The following is a 20452-nucleotide window of genomic DNA, read 5'->3' as shown; positions in this document are numbered from 1 at the left end:
AACTTGTTGTGCAAGCACTAACCAGAAAGAAGGAAATTAAGGTAATCAAATCCTTTGCAGATTTCCTGTCTGAAGTGCAATTGTCTTTGAAGCCATGGGTTTCTAGATTTCAGAAAGCTCTTTCTAATACATCCACAAGGCCTAAAAATACAATGGAACAACCACTGGAAAGTAAGGTAGTCCTAGTCCTTGCTGTTAAAAAGGATATGAGAAATGTTGTTGACAGCCCTGAACAGTGTAAATGGGATTCTCTAGTTTGTTCATCACCCCTAGTGTCTTGGCCTGGACAGTTTGATCCAAGAAGAATGGAGTCTAGAAGTGGATTAAGCAGCAATTTTATTGATTCTCCATTTCGTTCTTTTGTATCTAAGTTGGGCATGTAGGATCTACACGCTCCAGCTTACGGGGGAGTGTGAAGGTCCTACCTCCCCACGAGTTAGAGGTTCCGTAGATACGGATGTGACGGATGTGGCGGATGCACGAGATTGCACCGTAGCTAGGGCTTTGTTGCGGCGGAGTACCTGCCTTGCACAAGAATGGAAACGAGAAGTATGAGAAAGTTTGAGAAAGAAAGAAATCGAGTCAAGAGACTCAAGAGAAAGCAATCGAGTCAAGAGATTCAAGAGAAAGCAATCGAGTCAAGAGATTCAAGAGAAAGAAATCGAGTCAAGAGACTCAAGAGAAAGAAATCGAGTCAAGAGACTCAAGAGAAAGAAATCGAGTCATTGTGACTTTAAGAAACCTCCACAGAAAAAAGTATATCTTTTTACAAAAGAGTGTATATGTATACTTATCTATACTTATACTAAAGCATCATGTTCATTTGATTGCACGAGATTGCATATTGAGTATATGATTGCACTAGATTGCATATTGAGTATATGATTGCACGAGATTGCTTATTGAGTATATGATTGCACTAGATTGCATATTGAGTATATGATTGCACGAGATTGCATATTGAGTATATGATTGCACTAGATTGCATATTGAGTATATGATTGCACGAGATTGCATATTGAGTATATGATTGCACTAGATTGCATGTTGAGTATATGATTGCACGAGATTGCATGATGAGTATATGACAGCATGAGATTGCATAGAGATTATATGATTACACAAGGTTACTTATTGAATTATGTGTTAGCATGAGATTGCTACAGAGATGTTAGGTAGACTTGAGATTATTGATAAGTTAATTATGTGAAAGTATGAGATTGATGATAAGCTAGATAATTGTGAAAGCATGCCTATTTGATAATTAGGTTGCAAGCATTTAGAAACCCTGTTGAGCATGTTTAACTGTTGTTGAGTGATTGAGAATGATTGATCTAAGTATGTGAACCAAATGTTTTCCAAAAGTATATACTGTAGTACTTTACAGGGTTGAGTGGCGTTATACTTAGCTTCGTGCTAACGGGTTTGTTTTCTACTTGTTGTTTGTTAACCCCTTTCAGGTGAGCCAGTTCGTGAGAGAGAGTACGAGTTAGACTAGACTAGCATTAGTTAGCTTTTGTAGTCTAAACTCTTGATGTTGATTACTTTTTGAGACTTGTAGTTGACTACCTGTTGTTTTTTTGTGGTGCTGGACACCGGAGTTTATCCCCTAGTTTGATTGATGATTAGTAAAACTTTTAATGATTTAGTTTGTTTACCCTTAGCATGTGCAATCACCGTGAAGGGTGATTGTGGCGGTGACACCTCTACTAAGTTGTTTAGTAAGTTTATTCCGCTGCTTTAGTTTATCTTTAAAGGTTTAGTCTGCTAAATAAGTTTGAGAAAAGTGGGGTGTTACAATTGTGTTATCTCGTATTTGTGGACTATGTCGGGTCTGTGATTTTGATTGTCACAGGAAGTGGGATTTTTCCCAACAAAGTGGTATCAGAGCCCATGGTTGTTGATTGGGCATATTTGACATGGTATGTACGAGACCGGATATTGCTCATGCAGTAGGTGTTGTTTGTAGATTTCTCTCAATTCCACGGAGAGAACATTGTGATGCTTTGAAGTGGGTTCTGTGATATCTTCAGAGTACTTCAAGTCTGAGTTTGTCTTTTGGTACAGGAAACATATTGTTATCGGGTAAACTGATTCAGATATGGAAGGAAACATTGATATGAGGAAATCTACTTCAAGCTATTGGATTACCTATGCAGGGGGAGCAGTGGTTTGTTGTTGTATCGTTGGGATGACAATATCTTCCACATAGTCGGGAGGGGGAGTTTGTTGGGTTGAGCTTCCCTCCTATGTGGTAAAATAGCTCATGTTTGGACCAAGCCTTTTTGTGTCCACTATATATTTTGTTTGGACCTCCACTCATCTTGAGCCCTAATTATTATTATCATTATTATTATTAATATATAATAATATTAGGAATTATGAAGAGTTGGAAACTAAGGAGTCCTTCGGTATCTTGTGACCTTTCATGTTCTTCATTCCCTATAAATATGCTTAGGAATTTTGGATGCAAGATGGCCACTAGACACACACACATATGTTGATTGGTAGAGAGGAAAGGTAGACGTGAGGCAAGGCAGTGAAATAAAACAAATATTTCTTTTGCTTGCCTCTTTGTCTCCTTTGGTAGTTCGGCAGCAGCGTGTTCGGCGGGTTTCATTCTTTTGTCACATGTTTATTGCTTTTTTCGTTCATCAAATACTTTTGAGATGTCAGCTTGTTTGTTCTAGGAATCTTTTGGATAATCTTGTAATATTTGTATTCACTTTCATCTTGTTTGTGACGGTTGAATATTTTGAGTACGAGATATATTCCTTTTTGGGTCTGTGAACGTGATAGAATGTCTTTGGCCTAGAGTTGATGTATTTTGATGAGTTTTGGATGTTTGGCTCGTGTGGTAGCCAGAAACTTTGTACCCAAGATTTGTTATAGTGGAATTGTTGTTGGTGGTGGTCCCGTGGTTTTTCCCCGTAGTTTTGGGGTTTTCCACGTAAATCTTGTGTCATTTCCATTGTTATTTATTTTGGGATATTGTGTTATCTCGTATTTGTGGACTGTGTCGGGTCTGTGATTTTCATTGTCACAGAAAGTGGGATTTTTCCCAACAAATTTCAATCCGTCCCGGGATATCCACCCGAATTCACCCCGCATGAATCGAGTTTTTTTGGGTGATAGTGAGTGATGGGTCTTAAAAAAACTAAACCCGGTGGGTCGGATTTGATTCGGGTTCTATGTACAAAACTCGCCTAGAACCCCACCTGACCCACCAGGCCACCATGTGTGTGTGTGTGTGTGTGTGTGTGTGTGTCTCTCTCTCTCTCTCTCTCTCTCTCTCTCTCTCTCTCTCTCTCTCTCTATATATATATATATATATATATATATATATATATATATATATATATATATAATAGTGCAATACGTACTAGTATGTAGTTGTTTATAAAAAAAATTATAACATCATGTAACTTTTTATTATTTTTATATCTAAACTACTAATTAAGTTTATTTTTTAAAATTAACAATTTAGTTATTGTATTTAAATATTTATATTATTTTATATTTTAGTATCACTAATGAATTTTATTATTTTATTATGTGTAAGTAATTTAAATATTATTATTAAATATTAAATTAACAAAACTATATTTCCACACGGTTTAGACTTTAGGGGCACTAAGCTTTGCTTTCATTACTTGAAAAAGTTTCTGTTTCCACACGGTTTAGACGACTTTAGACTTAGCTTTAGGGACACTTATGCTACGCAAATTATGCTGTGCAACCGAATGCACCATGCGCATGGTGTATTCGATGCAAAACGACGTCGTTTTGGTTAAAAAACACGCGTCCCACTTAAAGAAGAAATCAGGTTCGATTTCCGGCAATAGCATTTTTATATATCCATAAATTCATAACTATATATCCATAAATTTATAACTATATATCTACAAATTCATAACTATATATTCACAGTGAATGAATGAACTAAATATCCACAATGAATGAACTAAATATCCACAATGATTGAACTAAATATCCATAAATTCATAACTATATGTCCAGAAATTCATAACTATATATCCACAGTGAATGAATGAAGTAAATATCTACAATTAATGAACTAAATATACACAATGAATGAACTAAATATCCAAAAATTCATAACTATATATCCAGAAATTCATAACTATATATCCACAATAATGCTATTGACGAGAATCGAATCTGAATTTTTTTTGTGGAACGCGCGTTTTTAATCAAAACGACATCGTTTTGTATCGTATGCACCATGCGCATGGTGCATTCGGTTGCATAGCATAACTATTGCTTATGCTATATTGCTATGCAAGGGAACAAGATAGGGATTAGCTGTCACAAGACTTGAAAAACATGAACCATATTAGTCATCACAAAACTCGAAAAGCATAAACAAGATTAGTCATCACAAGACTTGGAAATTAATGCATGCGTTACGTTGGAAGTAACTAGTTGGGCAAATTACATGGGCAACAAAGTCGTTACTGTCTGATAGAATGGTTTGCTTTAATTTGCAACGATCTTAATAAAGTCGTTATTGTTGGTCCCGTGGGCCGTGACAAATAAGTCTTGAAAGAAAAGTTGAATAGACTTTTATAAAAAAAAATATATGATTGAAAAAATTACTTGGGTTTCAAACACGTAAGTGTGCAGTAAAAATCAGCCAATGTGTGCTGGGCTTAGCTTTTAAAGGTTTTTATCGATCTCTATCTAATAATATTAAACTTGATCTTTACCGATCTCCGTTTAAAAATATATTTATATATTTTTACCAATTTTACTCTCAACATTTTTATTTTGTCAATCCTACACTCACTATATGTAAAGTATAAATATATAACTTTTATTTATTTTAACTTTTCTTAATTAATCACCTTAAAAAAAAAAAAAAAAAAAAAAAGAGTTTGTCTTTCATTCTTATCTTACTAACTTAAATGTCTAGGACAGAACATTAATACTTTGGGGTAGTCCAGGTACTATGAATATTTATGTTGATGCCACGGTTTTTGGTGATACTGATGAAGCTTACTTTGGGGTCTTTGTGGTGGATAGTAATGGGGAATTCGTAGCAGCTAAAAATGGCCCAATCCGTTGTTTGAGTGATGTTCATTTAGCTGAAGCACTAGCGGTGAAGGAAGCTTTATCTTGGGTTAAGGAGTTGGGTCTCACAAAGGTAATCTATCATCTATTCTGATTGCAAGAATGTTTGTAGGCTGCTAAATGGCACATCTCAGGATCTATCATATGCAGGTTGTGTTATTCGTGAGTGCCGATCTTTCCAACGACACTTTGATTTAGTGTCATTTCATTATGTTTCAAGATCAGTGAATAGGTTTGCTCATGCTTTGGCAAGAGCTACTCGTTCTCAGACTGGTTCTTCTTGTTGGTTGATTTCATTTCCTTCTTGTATTGAACATTTGCGTTAATGGAAGTTCCTTTGGTTTTCAAAAAAAAAAGAAAAAAAAAAAAAAAAAAAAAAAAAAAAAAAAAAAAAAAAACTTAATTGCTTGACGTACATAAAATATATTCATTCTTCCCAAAAGGTAGAATTCCCCATCCTTAAGGACCCCCACACCCCGACCCGACAGAGCATATGTGATAATGTAAATCATGGTAACTTAACTGAACCATAGAGGCAAGACATTTGCATACTGCGCACAAGGAGCCCCTGAGACTCGATCCCTGATCATTCTTTCCAAACTTCACCCTATGACCAGTTGAGCTGCCCATGCAGGCTACTTAGAATATATTCATTGTTGGCCTAGTGCCAATAAAATATTCTTGTTTTATTTATTATAGTATCAATTTTAAATGTCTAATTAAAACAAAAATAAAAAATTATCAGAAAAAATAATTTCCGTTTTCAAAAAGGTATAATAATTTTTTAACACAATATCTACTAAATTCAATGTAATTTTTAAAATTTGCGATATAATAATTTTCTTTATGAGTTAATTCTAGCGAATGTTCGTTGTTTTTGGTGGAAATTCTAATTTTAGTCTTAGATTATCATTTTTGTTATTTAACACCCCAAACTATTATATTTTGGATACTTTTGGTTCTTTCAATGACTTTTTCGGTGAAACCCTATTTTAAGCTGTGAGCATATAGCCATTAACGTGCAATCCGACTATCAGCTTAGGCTTTTAGTTGAGATGGAGCACATGTTTCAATTTGGTATCAGGACCAAACCAAAGGTCATGGGATCCAACTATCAGCTTAGGCTTTTAGTTGAGATGGAGCACATGTTTCAATTTAAGCAATGGTGTTTTCGTCTCTTTATTTTTATTAGGAAAAATGACACTTTCTCCCCTGAGTTATATGCTTATAGCACTTTTCCCTCCTGAGTTATTCATGCATCCACATCCACTGAAATTAACTCATTGAAAAAATAATTTAAAAAATTGAAAAGACTAAAATACATTTGCCTAAAATAGGATTTCACCAGAAAAATTGTCGAAGGACCAAAAGTGTCCAAATTATGATTGTCTAGGGTGTTAAATGACAAAAATAATAGTCTGGAACTAAATTTGAAATTATCACCAAAGATAAGAGATCTCCGGAATTAATTCTTTTCCTTATCACAAATCAAAATCTCATCTTTTAATAGTTATAACATTTTTATGTTTTTTTCATTTTTACTCTAAATCATAAAATTTTATTCTCTTTTATATTCATTGGACATTTTTTAATCATACAAAGTGCATGTTTGTAACTAGTAAATAAATAAAATTTGAACCAATAATAGAAAGTGATTCGTAATCTTCTGTAAATAATAATAATAATAATAATAATAATAATAATAATAAAAGAAGGGGTTACTTGGTACATAACAAGGTTCAAAAGGAACTGAAAATATACTTTCTCAATTTACTGAAATCTAATGAGTCAATATCAAACCCATAACTTCCTATGTGAGAAAGTAACTTCATGCCGCTTGACCACAAGGTCTTTTGGCTAGACTAGAGTATTACATACTCCTCAACTTCAAATAATGATAATGCGACTTTGAAAAGGATTGTGTATAATGTGTTTACACACTAAACTATCACACATAATATATCTCACAAAATGCGAATAACAAATTATTAAAAGAGAAATTAGTGTGATAATAAGAAATTATAAATTATCAGATATTAAAAAGTATTCGGGTACTTCAAAAAATTGTTCTATGTTTTTTGTCTTTTAATTTTACAATTTGCATTCTGTGATCTCTTTTATGTTTATAAAATTTGTTTACTTATATTCATTTTTTCAAATTTATTTTTAGACTAACTTTATAAAATTAACACAAATTTAATCGCGAGTAATTTTTAAAACTTATATTTAAAATATTTTTTGATATGTTTGGTTTAAATGAAATAAATATAATTTTTATTTTTAAGTCTAATATATGTAATATTTTTACATTTAATATCTAAACGAAATTTATATATGTACTAGTTTTTTACGCGCATTGCGCGCTTGGGATAATGCCCAATATTTTTTTAAAAAAATAATTACTTTAAAGTATATCAAGGCAAGATTATATTAGAATTGTTCATGCATAGATAATTGAATGTTAAATTTGCATATTTAAATAGACAATTTTAAATTTACAAATGCAAGATAATATAGTCAAGATTGATTATAATTGTCAATAAAATAATTGTATAGATATGGTTGAAACCAAATACGGGAAATAAGGAGAGCAAATAAAAATTAGGGCATAAAATATTAAATATATACTAATATTGAAGAGCTAACTGCTGATTGCCAAACAAGGATATTGCGAGATAGTTTCTCACTTCAATTTGTTGTGTGATTGAATACTCATTTTGTCAATATTTCCCCCAAGTAATTGCTATGATTGGCTTAATTATATTTTTTTATTTTTTTTTATTTTTTTAAAAACAATTGTTATTTTTATTATTATTATTATTATTATTATTATTATTATTATTATTATTATTATTATTATTATTATTATTATTATTATTATTATTATATGTATACCCTTAGGTCATTTTACATGTTAATCTAAACAGTTAATTTTTTCAAATATCTTTTTACCAACCGTTGATATAATTCGTTGGTCAAATTCGCTAATATAATCCGCTAACGCTAACCGCTAGCTGCTTATTGTCAAACAAGGACGTTGCGAGGTAGTTCTCACTTCAATTTGTTGTGTGATTTGAATACTCTCTTTGTCAACAAATCCCTTAAGTAGTTAATATGATTGGCTTTATTAATTATAATTTTTTAATTTTTTCATGGTATTAATAAAATACTTGGTAAATAAATATATAGCATTATTTTGTATTATAACTTTGATATTTAATTAAAAATAGTGTACAAAAAAAGATAATAGACAATGTAGTGAATATAATCAATTGATAAATTTGAATGTAAAGAATTTTTACATTGGAGAAATATAAAGACAATATAACTAATAAAATTATTTCTCTTAATTAATTTATTTATAATGAATAATTTTATTTTTTTAATAAAGACATTGTAGGGACAATGTAGCAAATATAATCAATTGATGAATTTGAATGCAAAGAATTTTTATATTGGAGAAAAATAAATACAATATAACTAATAAAATTATTTCTTTTATTTAATTTATTGATAATGAATAATTTTTTTTGAATAAATACATTGTAGACACATAATTCAAAATTAAAGAAATGCATATGTATTATTTTTTGTTGTAGCTACTACATTATTATTTCTACTATACTAATAAGAGCCCAAGAGAGTTAGGCCTATAATGGGTAGAAAAAATGGTGGTAAGTTTTTTAATCAAATGAATGGTTCAGATTGATCAGATTTTAATTTTTCCTTGAAATTTCCTAATTTATCCTTAATGAATATGATTATCCGTTAACTTTTCCGTTAAATATTAACTTTTTTCTGTTAGTTTCTGTTAGTTCACCGTTAACTTACTCATTGATTTTAATAAGAAAGGTCTCACGTTTGAACCCCATCCCAATCAAATTAAAGTTGGCATAATTAGTACTCTATTTTACTTTTATTAAATTAATTAATAATTTAGTAGCTACAACAAAAAATAATACATATGCATTTCTTTAATTTAGAATTATGTGTGTACTATGTCTTTATTCAAAAAAATTATTCCTTATCAAAATAAATTAAATAAGAGAAATAATTTCATTAGTTATATTGTCTTTATTTTTTTCCAATGTAAAAATTCTTTACATTCAAATTAATCAATTAATTATATTCACTACATTGTCTATTATCTTTTTTTGTGCACTATTTTTCAATTAAATATCAAAGTTATAATACCAAATAATGCTATATATTTATTTACCAAATATTTTATTAATACCATGAAAAAATTAAAAATTTAAAAAAACATAATTAATAAAGACAGTCATATTAACTACTTAGAGAGATTTGTTGACAAAGAGAGTATTCAAATCACACAACAAATTGAAGTGAGAACTACATCGCAATGTCCTTGTTTGATAATCAGCAGTTAGCGGATAACGTTAGCGAATTTGACCAGCGAATTATATTAACGGTTGGTAAAAAGATATTTGAAAAAATTAGCCGTTTAGATTAACATGTAAAATGACCTAAGGGTATACATAATAATAATAATAATAATAATAATAATAATAATAATAATAATAATAATAATAATAATAATAATAATAATAATAATAATTGTTATAACAAAATTAAAATATATATATATATAATTAAGCCAATTATATTAACTACTTGGGGGATTTATTGACAAAAAGAGTATTCAAATCACACAACAAATTGAGGTGGGAAACTATCTTGCAATGTCCTTGTTTAGTAATCAGCAGTTAGCCCTTAAATATTAGTATATATTTAATATTTTATGCCCTAATTTTTATTTGCTCTCCCTTATTTCCCGTATTTGGTTTCAACCATAAGCATACAACTATTTTATTGACAATTATAATTAATCTTCTCCCAATTATAATTAATCTTGACTATATTATCTTGCATTTGTCAACTTAGAATTACCTATTTAAATACGCAAATTCAACATTTAATTATCTATGCATGAACAATTCTAATATAATTTTGCATTGATATATTTTATAGTACTTAAATATATAAAAAAAAATAAAAAATAATAAAATTAATAAAGCCAATCATATTAACTACTTGAAGGATTTGTTGACAAAGAGAGTATTAAAATCACACAACAAATTAAACTGAGAACTACCTCGCAATGTCCTTGTTTGACAATTAGAAATTAGCGGTTAGTGTTAACGGATTATATTAGCGGATTCGACCAGCGAATTATATCAACGGTTGGTAAAAAGATATTTCAAAAAATTAACTGTTTAGATTAACATGTAAAATGACTTAAAGTAGTTACCTTGATATACTTTATAGTACTTATTTAAAAAAAAAAAAAAAAAACATTGGGCATTATCTCAATCGCGCAATGCGCGTAAAAAACTAGTAATTTAATAAGAGTAAAATAAAGTACTAAGGGAAAATGACACTTTTTCCCCCTATGTTATATACTTATAGCACTTTTTCCCCCTCAATTATTTATGTAAGCACATTAGCCCCCTCAATTATTTTAAAAGTGGTGGTTTTCTCCCCTAATATATTAAATTGACATTTCTACCCTTAAAGTAAACATTTTATTTATTTTACTTCTCCAACAAATTATTGCGTATATGTAGTGATTACCACGGTTCGGTTCGAACTGAACCAGACACTATAGCAATCGAATTAAAATTCAGATCTAGAACCTAATATTTGGATTTCAATTTATTAAATTTAAGAATAATAAAAAAAAACTAGATCATGAACCGACGGTTCCGGATCTCGTTCGCGATTTTGAACCGTCTTTATTTTAAAATTTTATTTTTTATTTTAAAATAGTTTAAATTCAACAATAAATGTATTTTATTTTTTCAGTTTGGAACATGAACCGCCCATTCCAGTTCGTGATTTTAATAAACTCTAAATATCGCGTTTTGATTATAAATTGTAATTGGAATATTTTGGTTTGGTTACTATAGTATCTGGTTTGAACCAAATTATAGTAATAATTTATTGGAGAATAAAAATAAATGAAATATTTATTTTAAGGGTAAATATGTCCATTTAACATTTCAGGGGGGAAAAGAGCCACTTAAATAATTGAGGGGAAAAAAGTGCTATAAGTATATAACATAGGGGGAAAAAGTGTCATTTTCCCAAGTACTAATTATGCCAACTTTGATTATGATGAGGTTCGAACCTAAGACCTTTCTTATTGAAATCAATGAGTAAGTTAACGGTGAACTAACAGAAATTAACAGAAAAGATAATATTTAACGGAAAAGTTAACGGATAATCATATTCATTAAGGATAAATTAGGAATTCTCATGGAAAAATTAAAATTTGATCAATCTGAGCCATTCATTTGATTAAAATCTGTGACCGCCATTTTTTCTACCCATTATAGGCCTAAATCTCTTGGGCTCTTATTAGTATATATATATATATATATATATATATATATATATATATATATATATATATATATATATATAATAGATAGTAGATAGTAGATATAGTAGATATAACATAACTAAAAATATATCTTAACCAATAACCCATTAAGTCCACCTACCTAAAATTTAAGTTAGATAACATTAAACTTTAAGGTAATATTTAAAATATTTTTAGATATATTCATTTGAATGAAATATATATATATATATATATATATATATATATATATATATATATATATATATATATATATATATATATTATACTTCTTTTACTTTGAAGTCTAATATATGTGAAATTTCAAAATCAGATATTCGGACCAAACTTATACTTCGTATTATGATATAATATAGCTAAAAATATTTGAACCAATAATCTATTGAGTTCAATCAAAATCTAAAACTTGATGTAGGGTTCAAGTTTTAATTTTGATAATGTGAATGATGCCTAACTTTAACCTTATGTAAATGCAAGTAGAAAAAATAGAAGATTGTGATAAGTAAAAGAAAATGATAATGAATATAATCATAGTAATAATATATAAGGAGGATAATTGTAAGAATGTGATTATAATGATATATTGCAAAATTGATGACATAGATTTTGTTTTTCATTTAGAAAACCGTGTTTAAAAGTAGAGTTAATGAGCGATTTGGTCCCTCAATTATTAGCGAACTGTCAATGTAGTCCATCAATTGCTTATTTATCGATTTGGTCCCCGAAAACAATTATTTTTAGTAGATTTAGTCGCTTAGGCCGTCTTCCGTCGACGGTCGGAGGGACTAAATCGATTAAAAATAATTGTTTTCGGGGACCAAATTGATGAATAAGCAATTGAGAGAGTACATTGACAGTTCGCTAATAATTGAGGGACCAAATCATTGATTAACTCTTAAAAGTATTCCAGCCAGTTATCTAGAAAACTGGAAAATATTTCCAATTTTCAAAATAGAAAATTGTACTAGTTAACATGTTTTTTGTTTTTAATTCTCTAATCCGATCTCTATTTTTCCAGAAAGCTAGACAAATTTTCTAATTAATAAATGAGCGTGAGTGTTGCAAAATCAGAAAAATAAAAAATTTAAAGTCCTTGGGGGCAAACAAAACTATGTTTCCACACGGTTTTGACTTTAGGGGCATTAAGCTTTGATTTCATTACTAAAAAGAGTGTCTGTTTCCACACGGAACTCATGCTATAATTCATATAATCATATATATATGCTTATTCATATTTCAGAAATTCTACACCTCAACAACAAACAACTTAACTCTGCTCGATCATAAAATGATGATTATTCTGATGTTTAACATGCTTCTGTTCTTTTCAAATTTATTCACAATAATAAATGTAATGCATGTGGTATCAAGTGAGTGCAATCTGGATGAAAAGACTGTGCTTCTCCAGATACGAAGGGAAATCACTTACAATTCTTCTGCATCCACCAAGCTGCATCTCTGAATGGAAACAAACTTTCTGGTCATATAAATGAATTACGAAATGTGACTTCTCCACTTGAATCTCTTGATTTGAGTAGAAACAACTTAGAAGGGACAATACCTTTGTTCTTCTTTCACCTTCACAATCTTACATCACTAGATCTTTCATCAAACAATTTTTTTGGTCAAATGATTGATTTGCAAAATGTGACTTCTCAATTGCAAACTCTTGTTTTGAGCGACAACAACTTGGAAGGGACAATACCTTCGTTCTTCTTTCAACTTCAAAGCCTTACATCACTTTTTCTATTACTAAACAATTTTTTTGGTCAACTGATTGATTTGCAAAATGTGACTTCTCCCCTTGAATTACTTGATTTAAGCTACAACAACTTGGAAGGGACAATACCTTTGTTCTTCTTTCAACTTCAAAACCTGACATCAATAAATCTTTCATCAAACAAATTTTTTGGTCAAATGATTGATTTGCAAAATGTGACTTCTCCCTTGCAATATCTTCATTTAAGTAGCAATGACTTTGAAGGGACAATACCTCCATTCTTATTTCAACTTCAGAATCTTACCATGCTCGATCTTTCGTCCAACAAATTTAACGGTATTGTACATCTAACAAAATTTAAAAACCAGTATATTGACATTCTTGACTTTTCCAATAACAATTTGGTAATTGAGACAGCCATAAGCACATCACAATTTCCCTTACTCCCTCAGTTTGGAGAGTTAAATTTGGCCTCCTGCAATTTGCAAAAAATTCCTGATTTTTTGAAAAGCCAATCTAGATTGTGGTGGTTAGATCTTTCCAACAACTCTATTAGTGGAGAAATTCCTAACTGGATATGGGGAATTGGTAATGGGCAACTCTATGGCCTCAATCTTTCTCACAACCGTTTGACGCATATGAAAGAGCCAATCGAATACGGTTCTCTTACTGTCCTTGATCTAAATTCTAATATGCTAAGTGGACAGATTCCGCGACCACCACCTGAGGCAATGTATTTAGACTTCTCCAATAACAATTTCTCCATCATTCCTCTTGATATTGCTGATCAAATCCCATATCTCTTTGTGTTCTTTTCCATTGCAAAAAATAGAGTAAGTGGAAAGATCTCAACTTCCTGGTGTCGAGCAGCCAATCTTATAGTGCTTGACTTGTCCCACAATGCTTTGCATGGCACAATACCATCATGTCTGGCTCAAAATAACAGCAATCTCGTTGTATTGAATCTTAGAGGAAATCATTTAAGTGGTGAGATATCACAGAAGTTTCAACACACTTGTTCTTTAGAGACATTGGATCTTAGTCAAAATCTCTTAGAAGGGAAAGTTCCTCCCTCCTTGATCAACTGCACAAAGCTTAAGATCTTAAATCTTGGAAACAACAAAATAAGTGATACCTTTCCTTGTTGGCTCAATAAACTGTCAAATCTGCACATTCTTGTATTGCATTCCAATCATTTTCATGGAAGCATTTCTTGTCCCATGCTTGGGGTAAACAACAGCTGGCCAAGTTTACAAGTCATTGACCTATCTTCCAATAATTTCAATGGACATCTACCAACTGATTTATTCTTGGCATTAAAAGCTATTTTGGTTGAGAGGAATGAATTAAACTCAAAGGTTGATTACTTGCACTTCACATCTCAAGGAGTTTCGATTTACTATCAAGATTCAGTCATACTGTCTCTAAAAGGACAAATTTACACTATACAGAAGATTCTATCTATCTTCACTTCTATTGATTTTTCAAGTAATCAATTTGAAGGCAGTATACCAGAGAGTGTTGGAGAGCTTAAACAGCTTTATCTCCTTAACATCTCTCACAATGCCTTAACTGGCGATATTCCTCCATCTCTTGAAAACTTGAAAGCTTTGGAAGCACTGGACCTCTCATTCAACAACCTTGCTGGAAATATCCCAGAGCAGCTTGATAGCCTAACCTTCTTGGAAATCCTAAACCTATCCTACAACCATCTTGTTGGAAGGATTCCAAAAGGCAGACAATTTAATACTTTCGATGCAAGCTCATTTATGGGAAACAAGGAGCTATGTGGATTCCAACTTAATGTATCTTGCACTGGGATCAATGAACCAACATCTCCAATACCAGAACCGGAAGAAAAACAATCATCTCACCACGTTGATATCTACATTAGCGTGGCATTAGGATTTGTTGCAGGTCTAGGAGGAACCTTTTTGCCACTTTTGCTATCCAGCAAATGGAGATCATATTATAACAAGAAGATCGATGAAATTCTGTCAAAGATATTCTTTTAGAGAGGTCAAGGGAGGAGAAAGAAGTCTCGTTAGCAATCAACAGGTGTTGTGCTTATACTCTTCTTGTCAACTACCTACTTTGCTTGGGTAAAGTTGTTTTTACCATGTGTGATTGTTCCACTAGTTGTTTGTAGGCTTGGATGCATGTCCTTGTGCTTGCCTTTTATGTTTATTTTCTCCTAATGTATTTTTTATTTTCTATGTATGATTTTCTTAGGTGCAAAATGTTAAATTTCTTACCCTACACTCTGGCCTTACAAGAATTATTGTGGATGAGTTAAATTATAGTGACTCAACGGTTCCTTAGGTGGATGACTAATACCCACAAGAAGTCATCCTCACGGATTGGTTCCTAAGTGACAGATTATCAAATACTGACAACTACAATGTGAGAGTTTCACCCACTTGTTTTCTAGATTGTATAGTGTTGTAATGTCTATTTACTGTCATAGATTTTGTTTTTGTTCAAATGTTCAATTGTGCCTATATATGTCAGCAAGTCTTGGTTATGAACTTAGAGCATCTATATCAACAGTTTTTTTGAGGGTTTTGTCAGTGAAAAAATTTGAGTGTGATGCACATAAGTGATGTGGTGACCAAATTTTGGAGAAATTTGAATTACAACTCTTTGGCTATGATATCAGCAGTTTCATAAGAGTTGTAGCCCTTTGAGTCTTCTTTCCAATGGCGCAAGAATTGCTTGAATCCAACATTCCTAGGATGAAATATGATCAAAATACTAAGATGTCGTCATATTTAGTGGGAATTACAACTCTTTGGTCTTTTGCTCCACTTGCCCTTCATACTCCTACTATAGACTACTATAGACATAAAATTGTATGCAAAGATCAAATAGGTCTTTTGTTTGGCTTGTAACGGGGCTAAGGGTTAAATGCTAACAAAGAAGGGTATAGAAAATTAACAAAAGAGAGAATGTCACAATTATCTACTTAAAAAAAAAAAAAAAAAAAAAAAAAAAAAAAAAAAAAAAAAACAAAGAAGAGATTACATCTAATGAAGTGAGGGTTTAATACAAACTTTCAAACAAGTGATTACAAATTTCAAACTCTTATTCTTCATTTCTTTCTCTCTCTTTTTTTTTTCTTTTGAAATAGGCACAAGGGTCAAATAGGCCCATCTACTACTGCGAAGTGCTCAATTTCCACCACGAACTAAATTAAGTGTCAAATAGAACCATCTACGAGTTAAATTTGTTCATCTAAACCCTATTTACCGGTAACCAACAAGTTACCGGTAAAAATAGGATGACATGGCAAACCTTGCTTACATGTGATATTTTTATTATTATTTTAAAGTAAAATCAAAAATTATTGTATGCTTCGTATAAAACTTCTCCGGTCTTGAGATCATCACCGTCGACCGGTGACCACGGACCACCGCTGGGTGCCATATTGCCGCCGCTAACCATTGTTGAACATCTTCTTCAATATGTATTTTCTATTCAAGACACAAATATTTTACCTTTTACTCTATTATTCATTAGCATTTTTTAATTATATGCAAATTTGAATCTGGTAAAATAGAAACTCCAGCAAGTTTCTTGAATAAATATACATCAGAAATTAGTAAATCATAGAGAATTTATAGACCCAACGAGAAAAGGGATTGTAAGTGCCTTTGATGGGAAAATCAGCAATGCCAGAAGACTACAAGATTCTACCGTCGTGAACATGATTTTGCTCTCCAAGTTCACTTATCTCAACTCCATGACTGGTTGTAAATGCCCTCTCCAAAGTGAAACTCTACGCATCTTCGCCGCATAGCACCATTGCTGTGAGGCGACGACCGTTTTGTCTTCTCTAGACAGAAGAAGGCAGCTGTCGTGTAACCTTCTTCAGATCTGAAGAAGGTGACTGCCCCTTCGCCTTCTTTGGATGTGACCACCGCGTTGCTTTTTTCGAATAAAGAAGGCGGTGCCACCAAACTCCAGTGCCGGCATGATTCGAATTTGATGAAGAGATCGATGAGCTAGGAGATCATTGAGGAAGATGATGAGCAGAGACGGTTAAGGAAGATGATGATTTATTATTGACCATTTTCCCTTTTTTTTTTAATAATTGAATTGGTAACCTCCAAAAAAAAAGTCAATTACCTACAAAAAAAGCTAATTGAACAAATTTAGTAGGTAAGTGTGGTTAATTAGCTTTTAATTTAGTTCATGGTGGAAATTGAGCACTTGACAATAGTACATGGGTCTATTTGACACTTCTCCCTTTGAAATATAACAAACTAACAAAGAAGCAAATAACTTTATACAAATGATCAAGACCCCCACACTTAAACATTTCTAAGAAAAGATTGCTTTCTAAATACAAGTTCTATAAAACTCTCTTCTACAAGACTATCAAAGATAAATGTTACATTCTCTCAAGGGTGGAAGGAAACATATTTGGCTAAAGGCTAAGGGTTTGATGATGAGGGTTAAACAAGAAAAATTCACAAAGAGTGGATTAAGTGTTTAGTACTTATTAAACAAAGAAAAAGGGCTCAAAGGGGACACAAGGGATAAAAACATATGAGGTGGGTAGGTTTTAAAAGCTAGGGGTAAACAAAGATGACCTAAATCATTTCTAAGCATGCAAAAAATTAGACTACACTTAAAGAATAATGAGGCAAGTTCTAGTAAGTCACCAAATGCAGCAATGCCGAAATTCCACATAAACTTTCACTAGCAAAGCACTAACCACTAGATTAAGATTTAGTTCAATTATTAATTAACAAGAATTAATATTGGCAAGGGAATAGCTCAATTGTGTGCTACACCTTGATTTCATCAATGGCACATTGAAATGTAGCAAGTTCCACCAAAACGATCCATAAACCCACAAGAGAGAGTAATCATAACTACAAGTATAGATAAGCAATTTATCAAACACAAAGCATATGAGTCATTCAAGCAAAAATTTTGAAAATTACCTCAATTTGTATCTCCTACCCCACACTTAAAAGTTTACATCGTCCTCGATGTAAAAATAATAATAAAAAAATAATTTAAAAAAAGCACAATAGATAAAGCAATAAGAACAATAGGGGGTAGGATAAAGTGGGATTGACTGAACAAGATAATGCAATAAAGCACAAGCTAGCACAAGGAGCAAGAGAAAGATAATGGGACTCCCTTAATGATTCTTCTATGCACATCAAGAGCCATCACGAAGCCTCCTCGAGTTAAGACCTAATCCTCAATATGGATCTTATGAACCAAGGGAATATACACATGTAAGCACAAATGTATGTGGGGCATGACAAAATAAGGAGAGTAAATTTATGAGACGAAATAAACTAAAGTGCGTTAAATAAAAGCATAAAGAAAAATAAGGAAGAAAAAAAAAAAACTAAATTGCAAGCAAATTACACTTTTGGTCCTATGACTATAGGGGGCATGTTAATTTCAGTCCGTGACTTTTAAAACTAACAATTTAGTCCTTTAACTATATTTTTTTTAACAGATTTGGTCCTTTCGTCCAAATCACCGGTGGAAATTGACTGAAAATACGTTTGTCATTTTAAATTAAATATTAGGGGGGTAAATTGGTCATTTTGAGTGTTAAAAATAAGATGAAAATTGCTTAAATTCCTCGAGGATCACGACCACCAATGGACCCGGCGCATTCGATGCCGACAATGTGTTCAAGTCGTTGGAGAAGCATGCCGAGGAGCGCCGCCGGAAAATTGAAGCTTAGTATGCCGCGATGAATGCTAACGACGATGCTCTTGTGAGATCAGCCGTGAGGAATCGTTCCGATGACGATGATAGCGATTTGGAAGCTAAGGCAGTGATGGTGGCGGAGCAATGCAGAATGGAGCTGCGGATGAGAAGAAGAAGGAGAAGCAAAAGAAGCCGAAGGTCACTGTGACTAAAGCCACCGCCAAGATAGATGCCGATGATCTATCGGTTATCCTTGCTAACGTTTCTGTGAGATCATTTGTTGCTGATTGATTTTTATATTTACTCTGAACCATTGGAATTGTGTGTTTTTCACTTTTGGTTCAGATTTATTTTATACATGCCTGATTTCAAGGCTTAATTTTGAGGGACTGGGATGATGTTCTCGAGACAATCGAGAGCCAAGTGTGCAAGGAAAGAGGGAATGGAGATCTGGAGAGGTTTTGTACTGAGCATTTGGGATTTCAATGCCTTCAACAGTTTGGTGATGTCGCTGAGACAAACTCCGGCCAGCATAACCCCCAAAAAAAAAACTCCGGCCAGCAGGTGAAGGATGAGAAAAAATGAACCTAAAATGACCAATTTGTCCCTATTATTAAATAATTTAAAATGACAAATGTATTTCCGATCAATTTCCACCGGTGATTTGGCAGGGAGGACCAAATTTGCTATAAAAAGAAAAACAGCATAGTTAAAGGACTAAATTGTTAGTTTTAAAAGTCACGTACCGAAATTAACACGCCTCCTATAGTTATAGGACCAAAAGTGTAATTTGCTCTTAAAAAAATGCATGAAAATGAAAGATAACATGTGGTGCCTCTCATAAGCACTAAGTTTGACGTCGTTAGCTCGATGCAACCTCTCAAGTGCTAACCATCAAAAGATGTGAGAATGAAAATCCCCTTCTTTTCATCAATTTTCTCTTTCAACTATATCTTCAAGTGATGTTCATATATAAACTCTCTTAAGCTCAAACCCTTCATATCATCATGTAGGGCACCACATTCTCCCAAATCAAGAATTATGCCTTCATTATCTTCAACCAACAAAGCTAAAAGAAGCTCTTTGCCCATCATACCATCTAGAATATATACTTTATTTTTCTATCTTCCTCCTTTTTCAACACTATGTTGCTCTCAGTCATCCACATGAACCAACAAGAATTGAAAGTCATTAGATATAAAAATGGGTAAATGGGGTCCAACACTCTCAATAATATCAATAACTCCCGGCTCCAAAACTCTTCTAAAATCTTCATCCAAGGGAATATCATCTAATGAAGGGCATTCTTTGTTTGTGCCACATGTTTCATCTTCTTTGAGCACTTTTTCTCTTGAGTCATTTTCAAGTAGATCCTTGTCACCATTTTCTTGCATTTTCACATCATCTTCTTCTCCACTTAAAGTCTCTATCTCAATGCATTCATCAAATATTTCTTCGTCTTCCTCACCAAGGTCCTCACCCTTCTTTTCATTTTCATCAACCTCATGACCTTCATTTGGCAAGAGCAACTCTTCTAGAACCTCTCC

The 20452-nt window shown here is 32.1% G+C and overlaps 1 protein-coding gene across 1 annotated transcript; it reads left to right on the top strand.

Annotated features, from left to right (window-relative positions):
* The first annotated feature begins 4972 nt into the window (after window positions 1-4972).
* Window positions 4973-15440, top strand: LOC109177445 (receptor-like protein 12). The gene is made up of 4 exons (XM_019326837.1): window positions 4973-5167; window positions 5229-5367; window positions 12909-13145; window positions 13290-15440. The coding sequence occupies exons 1-4, from the start codon at window positions 4973-4975 to the stop codon at window positions 15233-15235; spliced, it is 2517 nt and encodes an 838-aa protein (XP_019182382.1). The 3' UTR covers window positions 15236-15440.
* The last annotated feature ends 5012 nt before the right edge of the window (window positions 15441-20452 follow it).

The sequence above is a fragment of the Ipomoea nil genome, unplaced genomic scaffold (assembly GCF_001879475.1).
Source record: "Ipomoea nil cultivar Tokyo-kokei standard unplaced genomic scaffold, Asagao_1.1 scaffold0176, whole genome shotgun sequence".
Taxonomy (NCBI): domain Eukaryota; kingdom Viridiplantae; phylum Streptophyta; class Magnoliopsida; order Solanales; family Convolvulaceae; genus Ipomoea; species Ipomoea nil.
Note: the sequence above shows the minus strand (reverse complement) of the source record. Positions and strands in the feature narration are given on the sequence as shown.